The sequence below is a fragment of the Amphiura filiformis genome, chromosome 1, assembly GCF_039555335.1.
Source record: "Amphiura filiformis chromosome 1, Afil_fr2py, whole genome shotgun sequence".
Taxonomy (NCBI): Eukaryota; Metazoa; Echinodermata; class Ophiuroidea; order Amphilepidida; family Amphiuridae; genus Amphiura; species Amphiura filiformis.
This window is the reverse complement of record NC_092628.1, coordinates 70,692,208-70,712,818: the sequence shown is the minus strand read 5'-3', so window position 1 is coordinate 70,712,818 and position 20,611 is coordinate 70,692,208. Positions and strand designations below refer to the sequence as shown.

The window sequence follows — 20,611 nt, the reverse complement described above, 5'->3', positions numbered from 1 at the left end:
ACAAATGTTTAGATTCATTGTTCATATCCATTACAAATTTTAGCCAAAGTATTTTGAATCATGTTTGAGTGATAGAGGTAATATTTCAAGCAGAAGTCGCTACCTTCCATATTCCACCGGAATGATTTCTCCTGTACTGTCTGGCTGTGAAGTGTTACCTGCCCATATGAAAGCATCTGAAACCAAAGCAGAAATAATATAAATGCATGATGATACAAAGCATAGGAATTCAAGGTATAATACATTTTTTTGTATATGTATGAGTTAGGCACTTAGCTATACATTGTAGTCTGTGACACCACAAAAAGGAGAGCAAGTATCAGATTACAAATGGATTTTAATTTGGTGCAGACTATTTGATGTAAGTATTGAAATTCAACAGGAAAGACAAACATTGTAAATCAGGACCTCACAAATAAGCAATGGTGCATGGATTTCATTGTATATATCATGTGCATCTAACTGCCTTGTATTCTCCCTTTGTGTAAAAAGTAAGAAAAGAAAAACAGATGCAATTTAAGTTTTTTGGATATAGTTTTAATGTGTCAGAATACTTATGAGCAGTAGTTAGAAGCAGCCAAGATCTGTGTTCTAATTAAGTTGGATTTCTTTCAAACAAAGCTGTATATAACTATGTGCCTGCACTAAGACAAAGATTGGACCCCTAAACTAAGCTTCACTGTTATCATCATGCACAAAATATGAAACATACAAGTAAGGCTTGGGTACTGGCTACATGGTCTTTGTATACAAGTTGTTTTTAAATATTCCCAATTACCAGTCTCAAAGATTCTAAAAACCAAAACAATCAAATGGAATCTATTCTTTACCATTTTTAGAAACATCATCACAAAATGTTATACTTTCTTCACAGGCATTACTGGGAATGGGGACTTACACATGTACTTACTTAGTAATAATATCTCAGTATATGGCAGTATGTGTATGGTTTTTGACCGATCTTGTGATTTGGTTAACTCTGTATCTTTACTTTTGACCACTGACCAGAGTGAATTGAAAACAGGCAGGGTTGCCAGTCACTTCCAACTTTTTTTTTAAATCTCAGGAAATATCTCCAAACAAGCACCTACATGCCAATATGGCAGAAAATTGCCAACAACACAGTAAAAAAAACCTGACATCGATCCTAGTACAATTACATAAGAACTGGTGACACTTGGCAGACTTAGGGCTCATATTGAAATACCCTACCACGTTTTCACACAGAAAGAAGGCAGGATTCCCCTCGCTAAGCGCACGCCTCAGGAAAGCTCGGTCATAAAACGGATGGATTATATGCTTCAGTGATACACCCTGCCCAGGATTTTAACAAAAGAAGGCTAGCACAGGAAAGCTGCAGGATGGCGCACACCTTCCTGTGTAAGGGAATTTCAATACGAGCCCTTAAAGGACATATCATTATATTGATGAAGCCCTGTAAACTATTTAATTAGGTAAAAATGTTGATTACATTTCTTGTACTAAAAACAGCTTTATAAATAAAGTTTAACATAGTTCCAGTTTTTTTTTTATGGGGACACAAGTCAGCTTTAATTTGTGCAAAACCTAGTTAAATTTATAGTGCTTCATCAATCTTTTGGTTGTATATCTTGACCCATTTTGTCAACTTACCTGGACCAGCTCCATCATAAGAAAATCCAACAATCCAAATCCTGAAATCATCTATTGCATAAACTGTTCCCTGTACACCATGTTGAGTTGCCCCTCCATTATTTCCACCCACAAACTGTCCTATTTCTTTGCCATAATATGGAGTCTGAGCACATGCAAATTCTGTGAGCAAAGCAAAACATTCATCATTAGTGAATACAAGTGTTTTTCAGCCGTTGTTCAATTCATGCTAGTGTCCTTGACTATATTTAGTGGTCATGAAAGGATTCAAAAGATAACCCCTACCCCAATAAGCCAAAGCCACTGTCTGAAAGTGCTCCCCGGAGGATGTATCAAAAGAACTAAAGTCTTCAAACCAGGTTTGCTGGGTTTTTTTTAATCAACAAAATCTGATTCTTTTTTTTATTTAAATGGTTTTTTTTTTATTTAAATCAATTCTTAAAACAAATTTTTATTCCAATATCTGCTACCTGCAGATAAAAAAGAGACCATTGGAATGCTGGACATGATAAGCAATCTTATCAGGTATTTACAAAAAATCAAAACATGTTTTTACATGTGAAAATTTCAAAGAAAATTTTTTGGTAAAATCATGGGAAAAAACCTGTTGAATTCTGCATAAGCGAGAGGTCTGGTGTTCTAAGTCCCCACATAGGCAGGTATGTTCGGAGTTTTTACTCTGGTATATCTGCCCGTGCATGTCATGTTTTCATTTCAATTCATGTTTAATTGTGCTAGTGTGCGATGCGTAATTCTTCTTTCCGAAGGAATCTTAATATAAAATTATACAGATTTGGTGTTAAGACAACAATAATGAAGAAAATTGCAAAAAGTGAATTTTTGACAATTTTTGGTGCATCATAATAAAAAAAAGATGCTTTCCAATTTTTTTTCTTTTTCTTGATCTTCAGACTCCATTTCAAAAACCATTTTTTATTTATTTTTCTTACATTAGCCTTATGTTTTGAGATATTGGCCATATCAGGCATCAAAATGAACTTTTTAAAATCTACAAATTATGCTTATCTGCACAAAATGATGCCTAAAATCTGAAATGGACCAATATAAATTATTACAAAAATGAGAAAACAGTTTGATTCGTTCTTGCTTTTTATGATGAGCATAACTGCTTACCTACAGATACCGTATTTATTGAGTTATCGCGTACCTAAATCATCATTTCAGCGAGAAAATGATCATGGAAATAATCGCTGTTGATTTAAAGCGGTCACTTTTTGCACTTTGATCAGAGCTCACAGAGAAATGCGACAACTCTTGTTTTTCTCCCTCACATTAACATCGGATACGATGTAAATCCACAGCCCCTTGAGAAGTTTGACGGAAATCCATTCTTAACTTGATATTAAATCGGACGAAAGAAACCTAAAGACCTAACATTCAATTTATTAGCCAAACATGGGTAGCATTTTCAGCCGTTTGGTATATCAATGACCCCTTTTTCTACGTCAATTTTGGTATACATGTATGGATGGGTGCTTTTTCTAATACTTTCACAAATTTATCAAAAACAGCCATAATTTTTGAAATTCCGCCAAAATATGGGGGAGAATTTGTGACAATTTAGGTAAAATGCGGCCAAAAATGTTGACTTTTGGTATAAGGATGGGTCCAAATTTCTTGAAACATTGGTATATTAATGGGTCTACTTTAAAATTCTCAGTGGCACACCCCTACTCAATTACAAGGGCTTAGGCAGCCAGCCGTGTAGGGAGTGTTTTACACACCCAGTCTTTGCCCACATGGCCTGTACTTTGTACACAAATCTTAAATTTGCACACCCAGTTTTTTTAATTTACACACCCAAACCTTCAAATCCTGCCTAACCCTGTACCCAAAACCAAACTTGAGTACAACCCGTCCCTAGTTATAGCCAGCAGTTTTAGTGCCGGCTAATTTTAGTACCGTAGCCGACTAGCCGTGTGTGTGTGTAAGGAGGGAGATTAAGAGATTAATTGTCTACTTCTACATGAATTCTGGGTAGAATTCGTCCACTGTTCTCCCTCCTTACACATACATGTAGCTACACCATCTGTTAATCTACACAGAGGAATTCCTCTCTTACTGTTTTCTCAGGTTAAAAACCACAACATCTTGGTTGTAACTTGTGCATTTTCTGTGATTTCAGAGATTGTGCCGGTCGGGAAGACTCTGCTAATCCATGGGAAATCCATTGACCGTTCCAAGCTCATACAATAAAAATACACAAGCCTGGATAGCCAGTGTAGGCGAATAAGATGCATGCTGACCCAGATAGCTTTGATAAACAAAGCATGGAAGAAAATAGCATTAGCAAGGTAAAGGATAAAGGAGAGAAGACTAGTACAAGGAACTTATACGATGTCCTCATTCACAAACTGATACTATCTGTCCATCGTATAAGACTGTTACCGCACGGCAACTGGTTGAAGGAATATTACACAGTCAAGAATAGGCTCCATCATTTTTTTGTTCTGAACCCTCCCAGTCTCCCAAAACATCAAAAGCGTTGCACTTATACTTACTTAAGACTGTCCTTTTTCATATAACGCAGACAAAGTAGGGCCAACTTGCCTAGAAATGGTCAAATTTGGGCAAGAAATATCTCTGTGTAATCCTATGTAAGTCCCATATCACATCGTTATCGGCGATCGAGGTTTTTTTTTTCTGAAGTTTGGTTGGTACCCACCAGCGTCATGCATGTGACGTGACACGGCTAAAATAAGCGACCGGCAATCGGGGATCGTTAAAACGTCAACAAATTCCAAAACATAGAAAGCAGTAAACTTATTGGCGAGCGGTCCGAATTTTGAGCCATAAAGTTTACGTGGTGAACTAAGAGAAGACCACTCCCAATGCATTGCACAATCTTACTCTTATGCTGGTTTCATACTTCCCTGTCGCTTGCGCTTTGCCGCTCTGACTGAAGATGATTTCACTGCGCAGTCCCACCAGAAACGCTAGCGGTGACAAACAGCAAGCCGATATAGCGATCACTCCACCAGCTTTGTTGCTGCGGCAGCACCGCTGGGAGTTGATTTCGAGTCATGCTGTTGTCGCTCAGCGGTGTGCCGCTCCACATGCAAACAAGAGCAAGCGGCATGATGAAGCGTCACCCCACTCAGCGGTAAAGCGGCAGGAAGTATGAAACCAGCATTAGCCCTTCCTTACTTTGTGAGAAAGGAAATTGGAATTCCAAACTATCAACCTCAAATCGTGCATGTTTAATATTGTCATGCGTAAAAATGCACAAAATCGAGCAGTGCGAAATGTCATACTTTGCAGTGTAGTTAAGTGTAGTGTAGTTCTATTAAAAGAAGGCCTTCAAAAAGAAGGCCTATGATTTAGTTAACACAATATTGACAATATAAGCTTACCCGACCTGAGTATAAACTACACTGTATGCACAGGCAGCACAGTGCAGTGACGTGATGCAGCATGCAAATTGCAATGTGCCTATATTTCTACTATGATTTTAAAATATGTTGAAATGCGACATGCTATACCGTGGAGTGGATCTAAAAATAGGTCGGCTGTAAATTAGTAAGGCAAACATTATGTCTAAATCATGTATTGTTCACCTGAAATTAAGTCGAAAAAGTAACAAAATACACTCAAAATCCGCTCCCGGTGCTACAACGCAAGCGCATATACAGCATTGGATACTGATGATCACGAGCTCGGTATAGCAATTAAAGGGACACCTCGTTTTATTTCATGTATTTCATTCACCCAAGACGATGCTCTCTATGATGGGAACTATGATCTGTTTGAAAAAAAAATGCATTTATTATACCTGTGAACTAGTAGTCTAGGCTACTTCCAAAAAACAGATCAAAAAAAGAAAAAAAAAGAAAAAAAGAAAAGGCAACTATTTATTGTAAATAGGCTATGTAAAATATGCTTTAGAAATATAGGTCTAGGCCTACAACTACAACTAAGTACTCGAGAAAGGGTTTGACGTTTATAAATTCAACTAAGATAAGTTGAATCCATGGAAAAAAAACTAAAGCTCCATGGTTGAATCTAGCTCGAGACAAGTATGTACCCACTGCAAAAAAACTTTAAATGTTTATATCAGTACACTAACACTTTTTATTTTTAGATCCTAAACATATTTCATATGATTTGTGTTTAAATGCCTATCTGAAATTACAGGATACATCACTGAGTTAATACAATAATACAATACATTTTCTGAAGTTGATGTTGAATGAATGTACAAATGTTGGGTCTATGATAGCAGAGAATTAGATGTCTTATGTTGTCTTTCTCATCTTCTCTGATGATAGGCCATATACATACATGTATATTATTAGGCCTGCTTTGATGTCTTTAATGCACAGTATTAAAATATGAATACTGATTCATTTTTTAATGAAACTCATTAAAGTAGTGAACACTTACCTTGTGTGTTGAAAAAGATACACGCTGAAAGCAAAATTCTCACGATTATGGAGTCAACCATTCTGTTCATTCCTGGCTTCTTTTTGGGCCAGCCAGTATACAGTAGCCGGTCTTTTTAAGACCCGGAACTTACGGCACACTTTAAAGATTCCCTCAGCACTCAACTGCTAGAATGGGAACCACTGCACTGGTCGATCAATATAAAATATTGATGTTTCCAATATTTTTAGCGTGAATTATTTAAAACATTCATGAAGTTTTGATTCATATATATATAGAATTAATAGTCACAGAGACAATCCATCCATCCTGACAGAACTTAAATCATATACGGTTCCCGACACGGTTATGACTGAGTCACTTCTTCCTAGCATAATATGTAATCCCCAATATCATGCAGTTCAGAACCAGACTGACCAATATTGTTAAAGTTTCCAGTTCATTGATCCGTTCAGAAATTCTTCATTCAGGGACAAAAGACAAATATTGACACCCCATGCTACGTAAATGTATTGTATTTTCAGAGTACTTTGAAGTAAAGAATCCGGAACTTTAACGTTGCAGAAAAAACTTTGATGACGTCAATGTCCTTGGTAATGGACTATCATATTTTTTTTCCACAATTTTTCTGTTTCGGATTCTACTTTCTTTATTCCCCATCGGATAACGCTTTGATATTGTTTTGTTTTGTTTTTTTCGTTTTGTTTTGTTTTTTGTCAGGTGTGGGGAGGGCAAAGAGGGAAGGTTCCCCCTTAGAAGTCTAACTGCACCCACGCTGTGGATTCTGGCCGTTCCTGCGAGATTTTTAGGCCTTTTTGGTGTTTTTTTGCCAATTTTCGACAATATTCGTTGTTTTTCGCCCTCGGCCGCCGCGCCCCTCCTCTGAAAAAAAAAAGCACAATAACTTCGGATTCCGACTTATAATCCAATCGGATCAAACCGTAAGATCTCGTTCACTGACAATATAGCCTCAGGCAGTGCATGGTGTCATGGGGAGCAATTTGGGTAGATGCCCCCTGCCAAGTCTTGCCCCCCTGGAATACTGGCCTCCCTGAAATTTATGTTATTTTTTAGGATTTTTGTTTTGCCCACTAATTTTAGTCAAAATTACCCCCACCCCTTGTCTTGCCCCCTTGCTCCCGTGAAAAAGTCCTGGCTACGCCACTGGGGTCACTGTGTCCCCAAAAGCGGACCCAACAAAACGGATCATTTTAATATTGAAACAATTGCGGTTTTCAGGCCTTGCCGTCTAGATTTTAAAGGCGACAGGTTAATCACTCGCTAGTGATAGGCGAGTGGTCGAATTTTCACAAATACCACTTATTTGGTATAATCAAGTATAGAGCTTCGGTCTTAAAACGGTATTATGTATTTGTGTTGAAATGCGCGCGAAGCGCGCTAAAATTTGTGGTTTCTCCTCTTGGAGGGGGCACAGAATCGATTAAATGCTGAATTGGCTGATTAGAAAAGCATATGAACTCAATTTTCCCGGGAAAATTTGTGCATACTGCAGTTACTGTCCGTTTTCCTCTACACACTACACAGTGCTCTTTCCCATTGATGCGTGACCTTTACATATAGCGCTACGTTATGTGTATGGGGATATGACTAGTTAACGTCGCTGTGTGAAAAATAACCGGCCAATATTAAAAGTACTCTTCTAAAGTTCTAGAAAATATAGTTTTTAACATGTCCTAAATTTTTAGCTAATTTAGATGTTTGGAAATATTCGTACTTTGGTGTTTTAGTTAATGTTATAGGTAATAGTACATTGCCTAGTTAACGTCGCTGTGTGAAAAATAACCGGCCAATATTAAAAGTATACTCTTCTAAAATTCTAGACAATATAGTTTTGTAACATGTCCTAAATTTTTAGCTAATTTAGGTGTTTGGAGAGGGTCGTACTTTTGTGTTTTAGGAAGGATATGTAAACGACAGATAACACCAAAAATATGAAGAAATTATTTCCAAACCGTGTTAAGTCAACAATCACTATGTTGCTCATTTTCAAGAATGCTGGTTTACAAAAAGCACGCCATTGTCTCATTTCGTGAACAAAAGTACACATACCATTGTTTCCTTTCGTTTCCTTTATAATCGGTTACCCAACTGAAGCTATAATACAAACTTTACTGCGATATCGCACATGAAAACAGTCACATGTGCACAGCCAGAGAAGATCCGATTTAATCAGTTGAGCTGTTTCAATGAGTGTTATCTTGGTTTAATAGCTTTTAATGGGGTTAAGTCCTGCAAAGGTCGAGATGAATTCTACTGTAGACATGACTGCATCATGGGTCAATTTTGTCAGGCCCTCCCCCTTCGGAACGTCAAAACCTTTAAGCCCCCCCAACAAGTGTTTGGGCTCTGGTATGAGCGTTCGGACAGTATTTTTGTGGGATATGAAACTAATGAAAGCACATCAGACATATCATATAGTCGAATTGCATTCTGAACGAAAAATGTCCTTCTGATGTCAAATAATTTTGAAATTCGCGATGTAATGCAAATTTTATGACAAATTATTCAAATTTGATATTTTTACAATTTTTGATAGGCCTACAGGTCTACAGGCTGCACGGTCCTCGAAGTAAACTTTATAAATCTAATTAAGCTTAATGATATGTACTTAAAGTGTATGTAGCTGGGATAAAAAAGCCGACGATCAATTGAAAATGTTGACCTTTCATATTGAAGATAGGTCTATTATAGGCTATTATTATATAAATTTTTTCTCAAAAAGACCTTTTTTTTTGTTGGCGTTTTGGGAAAAAAATCTATTCACTATATAGGCCTACTTCCAAAAATTTCGAAGGTCAAAATTTTTTTCAAATGATGGACGGCTTTTCATCCCAGCTACATAGCCTACACTTTCACTTTATGCAGCTCATATCATAAATTTTACTTTGAGGACTGTTAAATGTTAAAAACTATCATTTTCTAATAATTTGTCATAAAATTTGTATTAGGCTATATCGCGACTTTCAAAATATCAAAATTATTATTTGATGGGCCTATCACTCAGAAGGATAGTCCTCGTATATTCAAAATGCAATTTGGTGTGTCTGATGTACAAAAATAGGTCTAGCTACTGTGCAAATTTCATTATCCGAGCCACGGAACCCTTAAATTTAGTTTCCCAAAATCCTGCATGTGTAAAGGCTGGGGGGGCACATTTTTGGTACGTCAAAAAAAAAAAAAGGGGGGGGCGAAGGTTGTTTGGCACGTCAAAAACAATGGGGGGGCAAAGGTTTTTTGAAGGGGGATTTTTGGCAGACCATTTTAAAAATTCCCGGAAAATTCACCACACGGCCCTGAGCGGGTAGGCCTATGCCCATAATGCCCTACACGTCTAGGCCCTATGTAGGCCTAGGCCTACATAATTATTACACCAACCTCATGGAGTGAAATAATTCCGCAATGAGAAATAGTAGGCCTAATAGGCCTAGGTCTATATACTGAAGTGACAACTGACAAGTGTGCAGTTCATAGAAATCCAAGTTTGCAATATTTTCTTGATTTAGTTGTATTTTTCCCAATTTTTGATCAGATTGGTGCATAATCATGTTTGTTGCCTACGGTAGGCCTACTTGTAGAGATATCAAATTCTATGATAGAAATGCCGGTATTTCCTATAGACCAACCCAGATGTTACATGTTCGTGATCATATCTTTAATGTTATAGGCCTATTGCACTAGTGCCATCATTTTGTCAAACAAAAGCAAAACTTGCCCATGTCCAAAGTCGATATAGAGAGTCTGAATGCGCGCGAAGCGCGCGGAAATTTTGGGGTTTAAAGCGGAAAACTTTTAAGGTCCAAAACATTTTTGGCCCGGGATTTTTGGTCACCCCTCCCATTTTAACAGCCCCCGCAAAGTATTAATGAACACTCCCTTACTCGCGTTTTTTAAAACTTTTTTTGCCCTTTCGTCCGAGTTCAATGAAGAGAAATAAGGGTTTTTTTATATAAATTTTTCCCCACCAAAGCTCGGCACTATAAAACTTTTAATATATTGTATAAAGAACACTCCTTGTGAAAAATGAACTTGAGGTCAAGGCATCATGTTGGCCTTTAAACAGATCAATAAATCATGCTCAAGGATCAATGGAAAAGTAATCATCGGCCTAATTACTCTCTCCTACAGCACTTCAATCTTCACTCACGGACTCGACCTGTTCCCAAGTTAGTGTTGCAAAGAGGATCTGTAGTAGCGAATGAGCGGCAGCATGAAAAAGTTGTCAAAATGATCTCATTGAATGGCCTGCTAAATCACTAAAATAAACAGTGAAGATCTGTTGTAGAAAGGACTTCTTAGTATAGATGACAAAACACGACATATTGCATGCTGCACACATGACAATGATGATCAGTGATCTTTAGGTCTAATCAACCGAAGAGAAGTTTATTTAGCTCACCGTAATTCGTAAGTATCATCAAACATGTCAAATAGTTCAAGCTCTACTGCAGTATTTTGCAAGTTCAAGAGAGCGAGAGTACTCTGCATGCATGTACTGCAAGGTGGTTGACCATTGACTTCGATTTATTTGTTGAGATGGTCTATTAGTTCACATTAATTTTTAGGTCGTATCGATAGTCAAGCTAGTAAATAGGCCTAATTTTTTGCATATGATTTTTGAAGTACATTTTTGCAGACTAATTTTTAAACTGAGTGCAATCTTCATGATCTTCTTCATAAAGACTCTGCTGGTGCTGTGCAACTTTTCACAGACTATTTTTAATGCTCAAATGTGAAATCTTATGTCATGTACATGGGCTGTTACATTCATTTCATTGATGTGATGTTGACTGTACTTCAAAATACACTCATCTACTCTAGGTTCCAGAGTAAAAAATAAGTACAGCTTGTCTGTACGCAGTGCGACAATACTCATACATATGAGGGAGGCACTTATAAGGAAGAAGAAGAAGGATTGAGGCTTTGCCAAATGAAATATTATTCAGTTCCATTAATTCAGGGATGTTTCACTGATTATTAAATTGTATAGTTTTGACTTTTGTATGAATTTGAACATTCAAGTACACCCGTACCCATCGAATGTGTGTCATCGGCCCGGTCATCGGTGACTGTAGGAACTCATGGATTCGATCCACACTGAACATTCAAGGGTGAGGAATAGGACCAATCCCACAGGTATGTCCGGGCAGGAATGGCGCATCATTTGCCTGATATCATGTTAGTGCTGTGCAATATTAAATTATGAGCCCTGGGGAGGGTAAAATTTGGGGAGGGGGGGGCAAGAAATTTTGGCCAGCCGAGAGGGGGGGGGGAAGCAATTTTGGCACACATTCATGGGGCACCTTTTAAATAAAACGCTCTAAAAAGGCTTAGCCTTAGGAAAACAGTATGGAAACGCTTAAAATTTTAATTTGCAAATTTTTTCCGTTTTTTTTTTTCCCCCATGTTCATTTTTTCATAACGATTTTGTCTTCTTTGCAGTTCGGTTGTTGTTTTTTGTACATATTTTGTCATGATTGCAAAAGAGACCAAACAAAACTATTCATTGTGTATATTAGATATATATGTTTCTGTATTTGAATATATTAAAAAGTACATTTTTTTATAAATATTGTGCCTTGACTGTAAAAAAAATAATAAATAAAAATATCGCATAGCTCATATTCTTAAAAAAAATAAAAAAATAAAAAATGTATAGCACTTAGCTTTTTTACCAAATATGTCTGAGACATACTTTCTTCTGCCTTAGCGTCGTATACACATCAATCATGCCATGTGGCATGATGCACAAAATGCAATAGCACATTGACACATGTACACCAATCAGTGGCGGCCCCCTTCAGAATTCTTTCCCCCTCCCCGGTTACCCCCTGTAAAAACACAAAATTACGAAAATGTCCACTTTTTGCAGCAATTTTGTGCAAAATTTGTTGATTTTGCCCCACATGAAATTCACTCCCCCCCCCCATGTCCCCTCCTGGTGCTGCTGACACCAATTAATTCATGTGTAAGATTGTAACATAACATTAAAGACTGTCTCAGTGAAGCACAATGTTCAGGATGCCACTTTTTCAGGTTCTGATGACTCGCATGTTTCGGCACTAGTGTTCAAAATTTAAGCACTTGTCCTCTTGTTTATCACTTTGTGGCTACGGATTTTCCAGAGTAAAAGACATGAAACAAATTTGATTTTTTGCACTCAAGTCAATGATGATACATTTTGGGGACAACCAAAATGTTTTGAACAGCAGAATTTATAATTTAGTTGTCCTTGGGACAACCTCCATATTTTCCTTATTTCGGACATGGCCCCGGCCCCCAGGTCAGATTGTCTTGGGGCAATTTTTTAGGGGGGAGAGGGGAGCTAGATCACTTGCCTGATCAGGCATTTGCAATTCAGAAAGAAAACAAAAATACATGTACCGTCTGTAGCTATAAAGATTAAAATAAGAGTTGAATGTTGACAGGATTACAGGTATTCCACTCTGTATAGGCCTACAATTCAGACATGTACTAGTTTCATCTACCTGCTAAAATTACATGATTTCTGCATTTCTGATTGGTCAAGAGCTGGACATGCCCGGTGTCCTGGATGTGCGATTGCAGCCTGCAGGGTAGGGAAAATGAAGGAAAATAAAGTTTTTAATCCTGCCCATTATTATTTTTTTTGTTAATTACTATTTGTGAGTTTTTTAATCATGTACTTACTTGTTATTTTTTGTTATTCATTGTATTACCAGTATGAAATAAGAATCACAAAATGTTCTGGTAAGTAATGGGTTCAATCATATATTTTCATGCTAAAAACTATAAAATAGTTGTTAAAAATGTTTATGCCCTCAAGAAACGAACAAGCATGCATGCGTGTACAGCAGAATATTGTAGATAATCCTTTAAAAAATAAAACATTGTCCCATGTGTAAACTTGGGTCATGTGGGTATGACTATCATATTTTTGCTTTAATGTTGGTCTTTAACCTAGAGTCCAAAGTTTTCTGTTTTACGGAAAACAGAAAAAAAAAACGGAATCGGAGGTACAACACAGAAAGTGACATTTTTGTATGACATGACAAAAAATGTTAAAAGAGAAGAGAAACAAATGTTTAAAACAATCTTGTGAGGTGTCAATTTTTATGATAAAAAAATACTGTTTAATAATACCAAAATAAAGGTATATTGCCAATGCCAAGGCCCTATCTATCCAAACCCCCTATCTATCCAAACATCGTAACAGTCGGGCCTATTATCGTGAGAATATTCCAATCATAGCATATTAATCGTGATATTGAACATTTTAATATCATTCATAAATCATTGTTAATACATTTTAAGCTTTCTTCATAAAATGTGGATTTACAAATTTTACAACACGGATTACAACACGGAAAATGGATTTTAGAAAACGGTAAACTTCGGACTCTACTTTAACCCTGGAATTATGGAAATCTTTGGGCCTCATCATATTAAACTGCTAAATTGTTGGTCAAAGACCAAAAAAATAAAGAAATTCTGTCTCAGACACATTTGGTAAAAAGCTATGTGCCAATACGTAGTGCTATACGCTAAATTGGAATTCACATAGCAATGCGCATATACGGTATTAGAATGACAAAGACTTAACGAATCTGTGAGGTCAAATTAGGGCGAAATAAGCAGTTTGGGTTTTTTAAAATAAATAAAAACACATTTTGACCCCAATTTTATATAAGGCAACGTAACAAAAAAAATTCTCAGTAATTTTTTTTCATTAATTTCTGAAAAGTGAATCTAGGAATTTGAATGCTTTTGAAATTTTGACCAACTTCACCAAAAAATGGTTGAAATTTGTGTACAAAAGGCTTTTATTTTCATTTGTTTTGCAGAATTGAGCATTTTTCAACCATTTTGTGTGAAAATTTGTCATCAAAATTCAAAAAAGTAAAACCATGTTTTGAGATATTTATATACAAGGTAGTTTGTAAAAATAAGTTTATAGATACAAATTAGTTTGAAATTATGGGTACTTTTCTGTCTATTGGGCAGTCAGCAATGTATGCAAATTCAAGGCATGGGTTGTTCAATGGAAGCAACTGTAATTAAAATGTATTTCTTTATCCAGCTTTGAAAAAAACATCAACAAATAAACAAAACCAAAAAAACTTCCAATTTTTAACTTTATTTTTTTAGAGGCAGTATGTCTCCTGTGTCAAACTGAAATAGCATGTAATAAGGATCTATAAAATAGTTTTTTGCGGATCCTGTGTGGTGACTACCTCGACTCACCAATCATACTTTTAAGGTGGTATTGGATGCATTTTCTAGAAATAAGGAAATGCTTTGAGCATGTTTTAAACAGATTAATTGAGTAGGGTAAAGTACACTGATCAATATGCCTTTTGTTTGAAGCAAATCGACACACGGTTTCTATACTACATCAAATTATATTTTCTTTGTATCTTATTGTTTTTATCAATAATCAATATAGTTAATGAGCTAAAAGGACTGTAAAGGCTCATTAATATGTAATTTTTTTTTTTTTTTTGCTAAAAATCAATGCATAAATGTTTAGGGTTTTTTTTTTTTGCATACTTTTTCCTTTAAACTTGGTCAAAGTGTTTCTAATTTGTTCTAATGTATTATATAGTGAAGCCGCCCCCTCATTTGCATATTTGCATAATTAATGAGCTAATTTGCATAAATGCTAATTAATTATGCAAATTAGGGCGGCTAGCTCATTAATTATGCATAAATTATCTGGAAGTCATTAGGAACACTTTGACCAAGTTTGAAACCAATATTCTGTTAAATAAAAATGTTATGAACATTTATGCATTGGATTTTAGCAAAATATTGGCAAAAAATTACATATTAATGAGCACTTTCAAGTCATATTAGCTCATTAACTGTATTGATTATTGATAAAAACAATACAATACAAAGACATTTAAAATGTATGTATTATGAAAACCGTATGTCCGATTAGCTTCAAACAAAAGGCATATGGATCAGTGTTCTCTGCCCTACTCAATTAATATGTTTAAAACATAAATAGAGCACTTCCAAAATGGGTCCAGAACCACCTTAAACATATTTCAGATAAATATGTTTTCTTATCATGAAGTGGAAGAAGAGGAGTTCAATTGGATGATAGATTTTAACATTGTCTTTTATTTCTTTGATCTATGTGCACCCATATTGTTTTTATTCAATAATGTAATTATGATATTCTGTTTACAAAGGTAAAATCCAGAACTTGAGGGAGCTGTGAAGCCTAACTTGAAGCCTGTATAACATTGGACCATAATGGACATCTTTCTTCAAGAAGATGTTAGCAAATTGCTGTGGAACAAATTTCTTGTGGTCATTGGAGATTCTAGTAAGCTCTTCCAAATTTTGTGTTCAAAATGATTGAATTTTGATTGTGGCAGCAACATATTGGATTGTACATTTAGCGGATGTAATAATTATGCAATATTGGACAAACTGCAAAAAGTACTACATGTAATGTGTGAATTAGAACACAAAGCTTTGGTAGGGGTGTGTGTGTGTGGGGCAGGGGTAGCGTTAACCCCCGTTCGGGGGTGAATGACCCCCTAAATTAAAAAAATATTAATTTTTCACCCTCCATACATGTATATTGGGAATGTGCAAGCTCAGGGGTGAAGTCTAACCCTCTACTTTTGGACCTTACTCCTACCCCTGACTACACTGCAAAATATTTTTCACCCCCAAGATTTAATTTTCACCCCATGTATTTGGATTTTCTGCAAGCTCGGGAGTGAAAACACGGGAAAACAACCCCCGACTTTCGGACCTTAATGCTACCCCTGGTGTGGGGGGGGGGGTGAGTTCGTAAACGCTACGAATGAGGATTTTTTATTTGTTTTTTCCCACTAACTGGGACTTCGCTACAAGTGGGGATTTCCCCAGTCGTAATACTTGGGCTAGGGCTCCCCCTATGAGTGAAAATGTCAACCAAAAACATTACTACAACTGGGTACTCTCAGGGGTAAGGTGAGGTCCCCACTTGTACTAAACATAAAAATACACAGGCCCCCGATTGGTAGGAGTTTGGCCCATAAAAGTCCCCAGTCGACACACAAAAGTCCCCAGTTAACACACAACTCATAAAAAAGTCCCGCTTGTCAAAAAAAGCCCCCAGTTGGACACACATATGAGTAGGGGGGGGGGTGAGTGTGGGGTGTGTGTGATGATGTTAAACATATGGTAATTCCTATAATGAAAGACAAAGATAAAGACAATTTATCGCGTCTGACGTCACCTGTCAATCAAACTCGAGCACGGTTTGTTTACAAGTGTCGTGATGATGACTTGCTGAACGCGGATTTATAACCGGGCTTCTTATTGTTGATTTTGCACCTTTCGACATGCAAACCATCTCAAAAGTTAGGGCTTTATAGTAAGAAACTTTCTTTGGTGAAGGCACCATGTCCACAATCCCTAGAAAAGCTGCTTTTTGCCTTGTAAACGTACGAACTTTTTCGCCATTTGCTGCTATTCCTTTTCTCCGATCAGCACCAGATAGATCGGTCTTCCTTTTACGCGCTTGTTAACCTGTGTAAACCAATCAAGGATCGTAATTGACAGTGACATCAGACGCGATAACTTGCATTTATCTCTGCCTTTAATTATATCATACTAGGCTCCACTGTTCTGTAATTTTCAAATATGCAAATTCAGTAGCCATTCGCAATGTCACAGCCATTCTAACTCAATGCCAAGATGATTGTCTTGAAATATAAGGTGAAAATCTTTTTACACCCTCAGAACTTTTTGTAAAAAAAGGGACAATGTCTGTTTTGAGTCTGTTTTTGACAGGTTTTTTATACTTTTCATTTTTCAGATCAAAGAAGTGTGTACAAAGACCTAGTAAATTTAGTTCAGAATAACAGCTATACGAAAGCAAGTGATCTGAAATGCAAGGTAGGTTGAGGTATACTTTCATCACAGGTTCTGCATTCAGAAGAATAGTATTTTTATCTGAATATTTCAACATTATGGATCAATTAACTTTAATTATGAGAATTATTCAAGTTGCCCTCATCATCAAGAATAATGTTGTCATTTATTCTTGATCAATACAATTTTTCAATTATATACAACATTGACAAATTTACAGAGTTACATTGCCACATTGTCCTGCTGACTGATTGTATTTCAACAGTTGTACATGTATGTACATGCAATAAGGTTTATTGCTGATAGCGATTGATGGGCAAAAGTGATGCATGCTGGGAAGGAAAAGGGCTCAAATTCGCAATCTCTGGTGACAAATTTGATAGCTTTTGAGCCCTTTTCATACCCAGCATGCATCACACTAATTTTGTTCATCAATCTCGATCAGCAATATACCTTATTTGCAGATACACATATGGACAATTGTTTTCACGGATGAGGCCAAAGGAAGTTAAATGGCCAAAGGGAAGAGTCACACTGCAAGTTCCCCATCAGTACACTCATTATTCCACACTGTATATAGGTAAGTTATACATGCATCTTATAGAAAATATTCCAAGGGCCACATATTGTACCAACTAGTCAAAATCTAAAGTTAGTGGTTCTCAAGAGAGCAAAGCATTCTGAATTTCTGAATTTTTGGCAAAAGAATAACAAAATTAAAATTTGATCAAAATCTTATAAATTATGCTAATTATGGCTAACACTGCCACAAGAGTACCTGCCAATGAGTACCATTTCATTATCTTTGCATGCAGGGTGAGCACAGTTTTATGGATGACCAGCTGTTACATGGAGGACGTAAAGGCAAGATGATGAATGGTGTCAACTACAGAGAAGTGAGACAGTACAAGACAGACTATCATCTCATCAGGTAGGAAGGGATGTATTCAGTGTGCTAAAATACCAAAATTTGCAATACATAATTGGGATATGTGAATTAAATTTATCATAAATTGTTTAAAATTATCTCAAAACAGAATATGTTGAGGGCTAAGATGTCACAAAGCTACATAATGATACATGTATGTGTCAAAAAATTCCAAAATAAGTCTTAATGATAATTTTGTAGAACTGAAGTATTGGAAGGCCCCTGTGAAACAGAAGTGAAAGTAGGTCTGTGATATATGTTCAGCCCATAAGCACTGCTTGGTATAAATCTTTATTTTATTTGAACTTTCATGCTGAAATACCTCATTTGACATGGAGGAGGGGTAGGGATGTACAAAAGGTAGAGGTTGTACGGACTGGTAACACAGAGTGTAGAGGTATGCAGTAAGTGAGAACAGTACAAGTTTGATATAAGAAACACATAATTGTTTAATAAAAACATAACATTTTGGACCAAGTATAGAGTATATGTATATGATTGTGATGCCAAGTAGTCAAGCATCATATATATACAACAGAAGAGACTATATGTTGGAAGGGTTTGTTCTACAATGGTGGTTTAGGACCAAAACATTAGAGTCCATCTTGATAGAATTTTTGTTATGGTTGCAATGATGCTTTGAGCTTGCAACATCATACATGTGGTTTACTACATGTATTAATGCATAAACTGATACAAGAATAACATGTTATACAGGAAGAGCTAATTAATTTTTACTAATTAATGTCATTGCAGGTTCTACTTTGTCACCAGAGTTCACAACAAATATGTGGAAAGCATTTGGGAAGACCTGAGTGGAGAGCCTCGACCCGATGTCATCATTATGAACTCATGTCTTTGGGATGTCTCAAGATATGGGCCTACATCGATGAACAAGTACAAGTCAAATCTGGAGAAGACCTTTCGTGCTGCCACAGATGCCATGCCACCAGAGTGCCTATTCATCTGGAATACAGCCTTGCCAGTTGCCAACAAAATCAGGGGTGGGTTCCTGTTGCCAGAGTTGGATTTCCTTTGTAGTACCCTTAGACTGGATGTCTTGGAAGGCAACTTCTATGCCAAAGAACTTGCCAGAGTTTATGGACTTGATGTGCTAGATTTGCACTTCTTCTTTCGGTTTCAGCTTCATCGCAGAGCTCCGGATGGTGTTCACTGGAACCACCAGGCCCACCGTCGTATTACTAACCTTATTCTTACCCATATCACTAATGCGTGGGGTCTTGTTCCACCACGACATGTTGATGCTCTTAGCCGTGCATTACCGCCTCCAGTGGAACCACAACCTGCAAAGCCTCCTTCACCTGTACCAGATTGTCTTAACTTCATTGATTTTGATAAACCACTACCTGGTTCATCTAACAGCAGGCCTACAATAAAGAGCTGTCCAGCAGCTTTGGGTAAAATGCCCACTGATGAAGGTAGGAGAGAAAGTAGCAGTAGCAGCAACAAAGACCTGGGTGGAAAGACGGATGCACCTGATGACAAAATCCAAAGCAAAGTAAATGTGGAGGAACCAAGTCGACCCAAGTCAGTTGATGCAATATCTTCTGAAAGTCTTCCAAGGCTAGATGAAAACCGTCCAAAGTCTGTAGAAAACCGTCCAAGCTCCACAGGAAGCCAATCCAGTTCATCAGATAACCGTCCCAGCTCTGCAGGAAGCATTCCAAAATCAACTGGAAGTCGTCCTATCACACCTCCATCCAATCAGCCTGGTATACTTGGTCCATCTCCAAGGAAGCAACCTATGCCTATAACCAGAGTAATCACTAAACCGAGGAAGTATACCAGATTTGCGCCTTACCAAAACAACCACGCCCAACACCGACAGGCCCCTCCGACAGAATGCAACAATGGGCCTACTTTCAACTCTGTAGTACACCATCAGGTCAACCAGTATAGCTTCAATGTGCCAGCTCACTTCAATAATTACCAGTATCCACCTGCTGCTCCTCCTCCACAGGCAGGCTATTATCAAGGCCAGTATCAAGCAGACATGGAATGGAGACATCAACAGAGGATGAATCGTGTCATGCATGATAGGCATATGGAATTCAACTGGTTTGGTGGTTTTAACTGGGGTTAAAGTGTGTGAGAAAGAGGATAGTTTGTTGTTGTATTTTCAAATTTGGTGCTAAAATAGCAAAGTCCTACCCTCTTGCAAGGAAGCTCATAATTTGAAATACAATTTTGATGAGAAAAAAATGCTTCCATGGTAAGGTAATGTGAAGAAATATTTATTGATATCATTTTCACTTCCTTTGTGATAAAAGTGTTAAATTACCATTGATTAATGCACAGTTTCTTAGTATGAGCTAATGATTATGTACTGAGGTAAGTGCTTTGTCATTCTTAAAAAAGTCCTTTGAAAGCATATTAATTTTGTTTGTTCATTTTAAGAAACAATGATCTAAAAAATGTGTTTTGGTCAAAAGTGAAGGTGTGTATCTCCTGTTCAAAGTTGTAATTCTGGATACAAAATTGCACTGTTTTAGTAAACTAAAATTTACTTCTAAGAAAGATAACTTATTTCAATCTTTTTAATGTTGCATGATTTTCACATTGTATTGAGAATGCTCTTGTAAAACATTCTGGCCATTTATTGGCCTAATTGTTGATTGTTTGGGGAAAAAGGTATTTATTAAAAACCACCATTCAGTATTTAAGGTTTTCATAAGTAGATCAAACAAGATAAAATAATTTGTAATGTGTGGTATTTTTTTGAAATTGAAATTATAAGAAAACTTGTTT

At 36.7% G+C, this 20,611-nt stretch overlaps 2 protein-coding genes across 2 annotated transcripts in view; one reads left to right on the top strand and one right to left on the bottom strand.

Moving 5' to 3' along the window:
* Positions 1-6,437, bottom strand: part of LOC140152405 (uncharacterized) — a 145,496-nt gene extending 139,059 nt beyond the window's left edge. The window contains exons 1-3 of the mRNA XM_072174713.1: positions 6,037-6,437; positions 1,633-1,794; positions 104-176 (exon numbers count right to left, since the gene is read on the bottom strand). Of these exons, the coding sequence (XP_072030814.1) occupies positions 104-176; positions 1,633-1,794; positions 6,037-6,106 (305 nt within the window). The 5' untranslated portion in view covers positions 6,107-6,437. The remainder of the gene's footprint in view (positions 1-103; positions 177-1,632; positions 1,795-6,036) is intronic.
* Positions 6,438-10,262: 3,825 nt separating this feature from the next.
* LOC140152397 (uncharacterized) lies at positions 10,263-20,022 on the top strand. The gene is made up of 5 exons (XM_072174704.1): positions 10,263-10,461; positions 15,234-15,370; positions 16,859-16,938; positions 17,730-17,845; positions 18,599-20,022. The coding sequence occupies exons 2-5, from the start codon at positions 15,298-15,300 to the stop codon at positions 19,944-19,946; spliced, it is 1,617 nt and encodes a 538-aa protein (XP_072030805.1). The 5' UTR covers positions 10,263-10,461; positions 15,234-15,297; the 3' UTR covers positions 19,947-20,022.
* Positions 20,023-20,611: the final 589 nt, after the last annotated feature.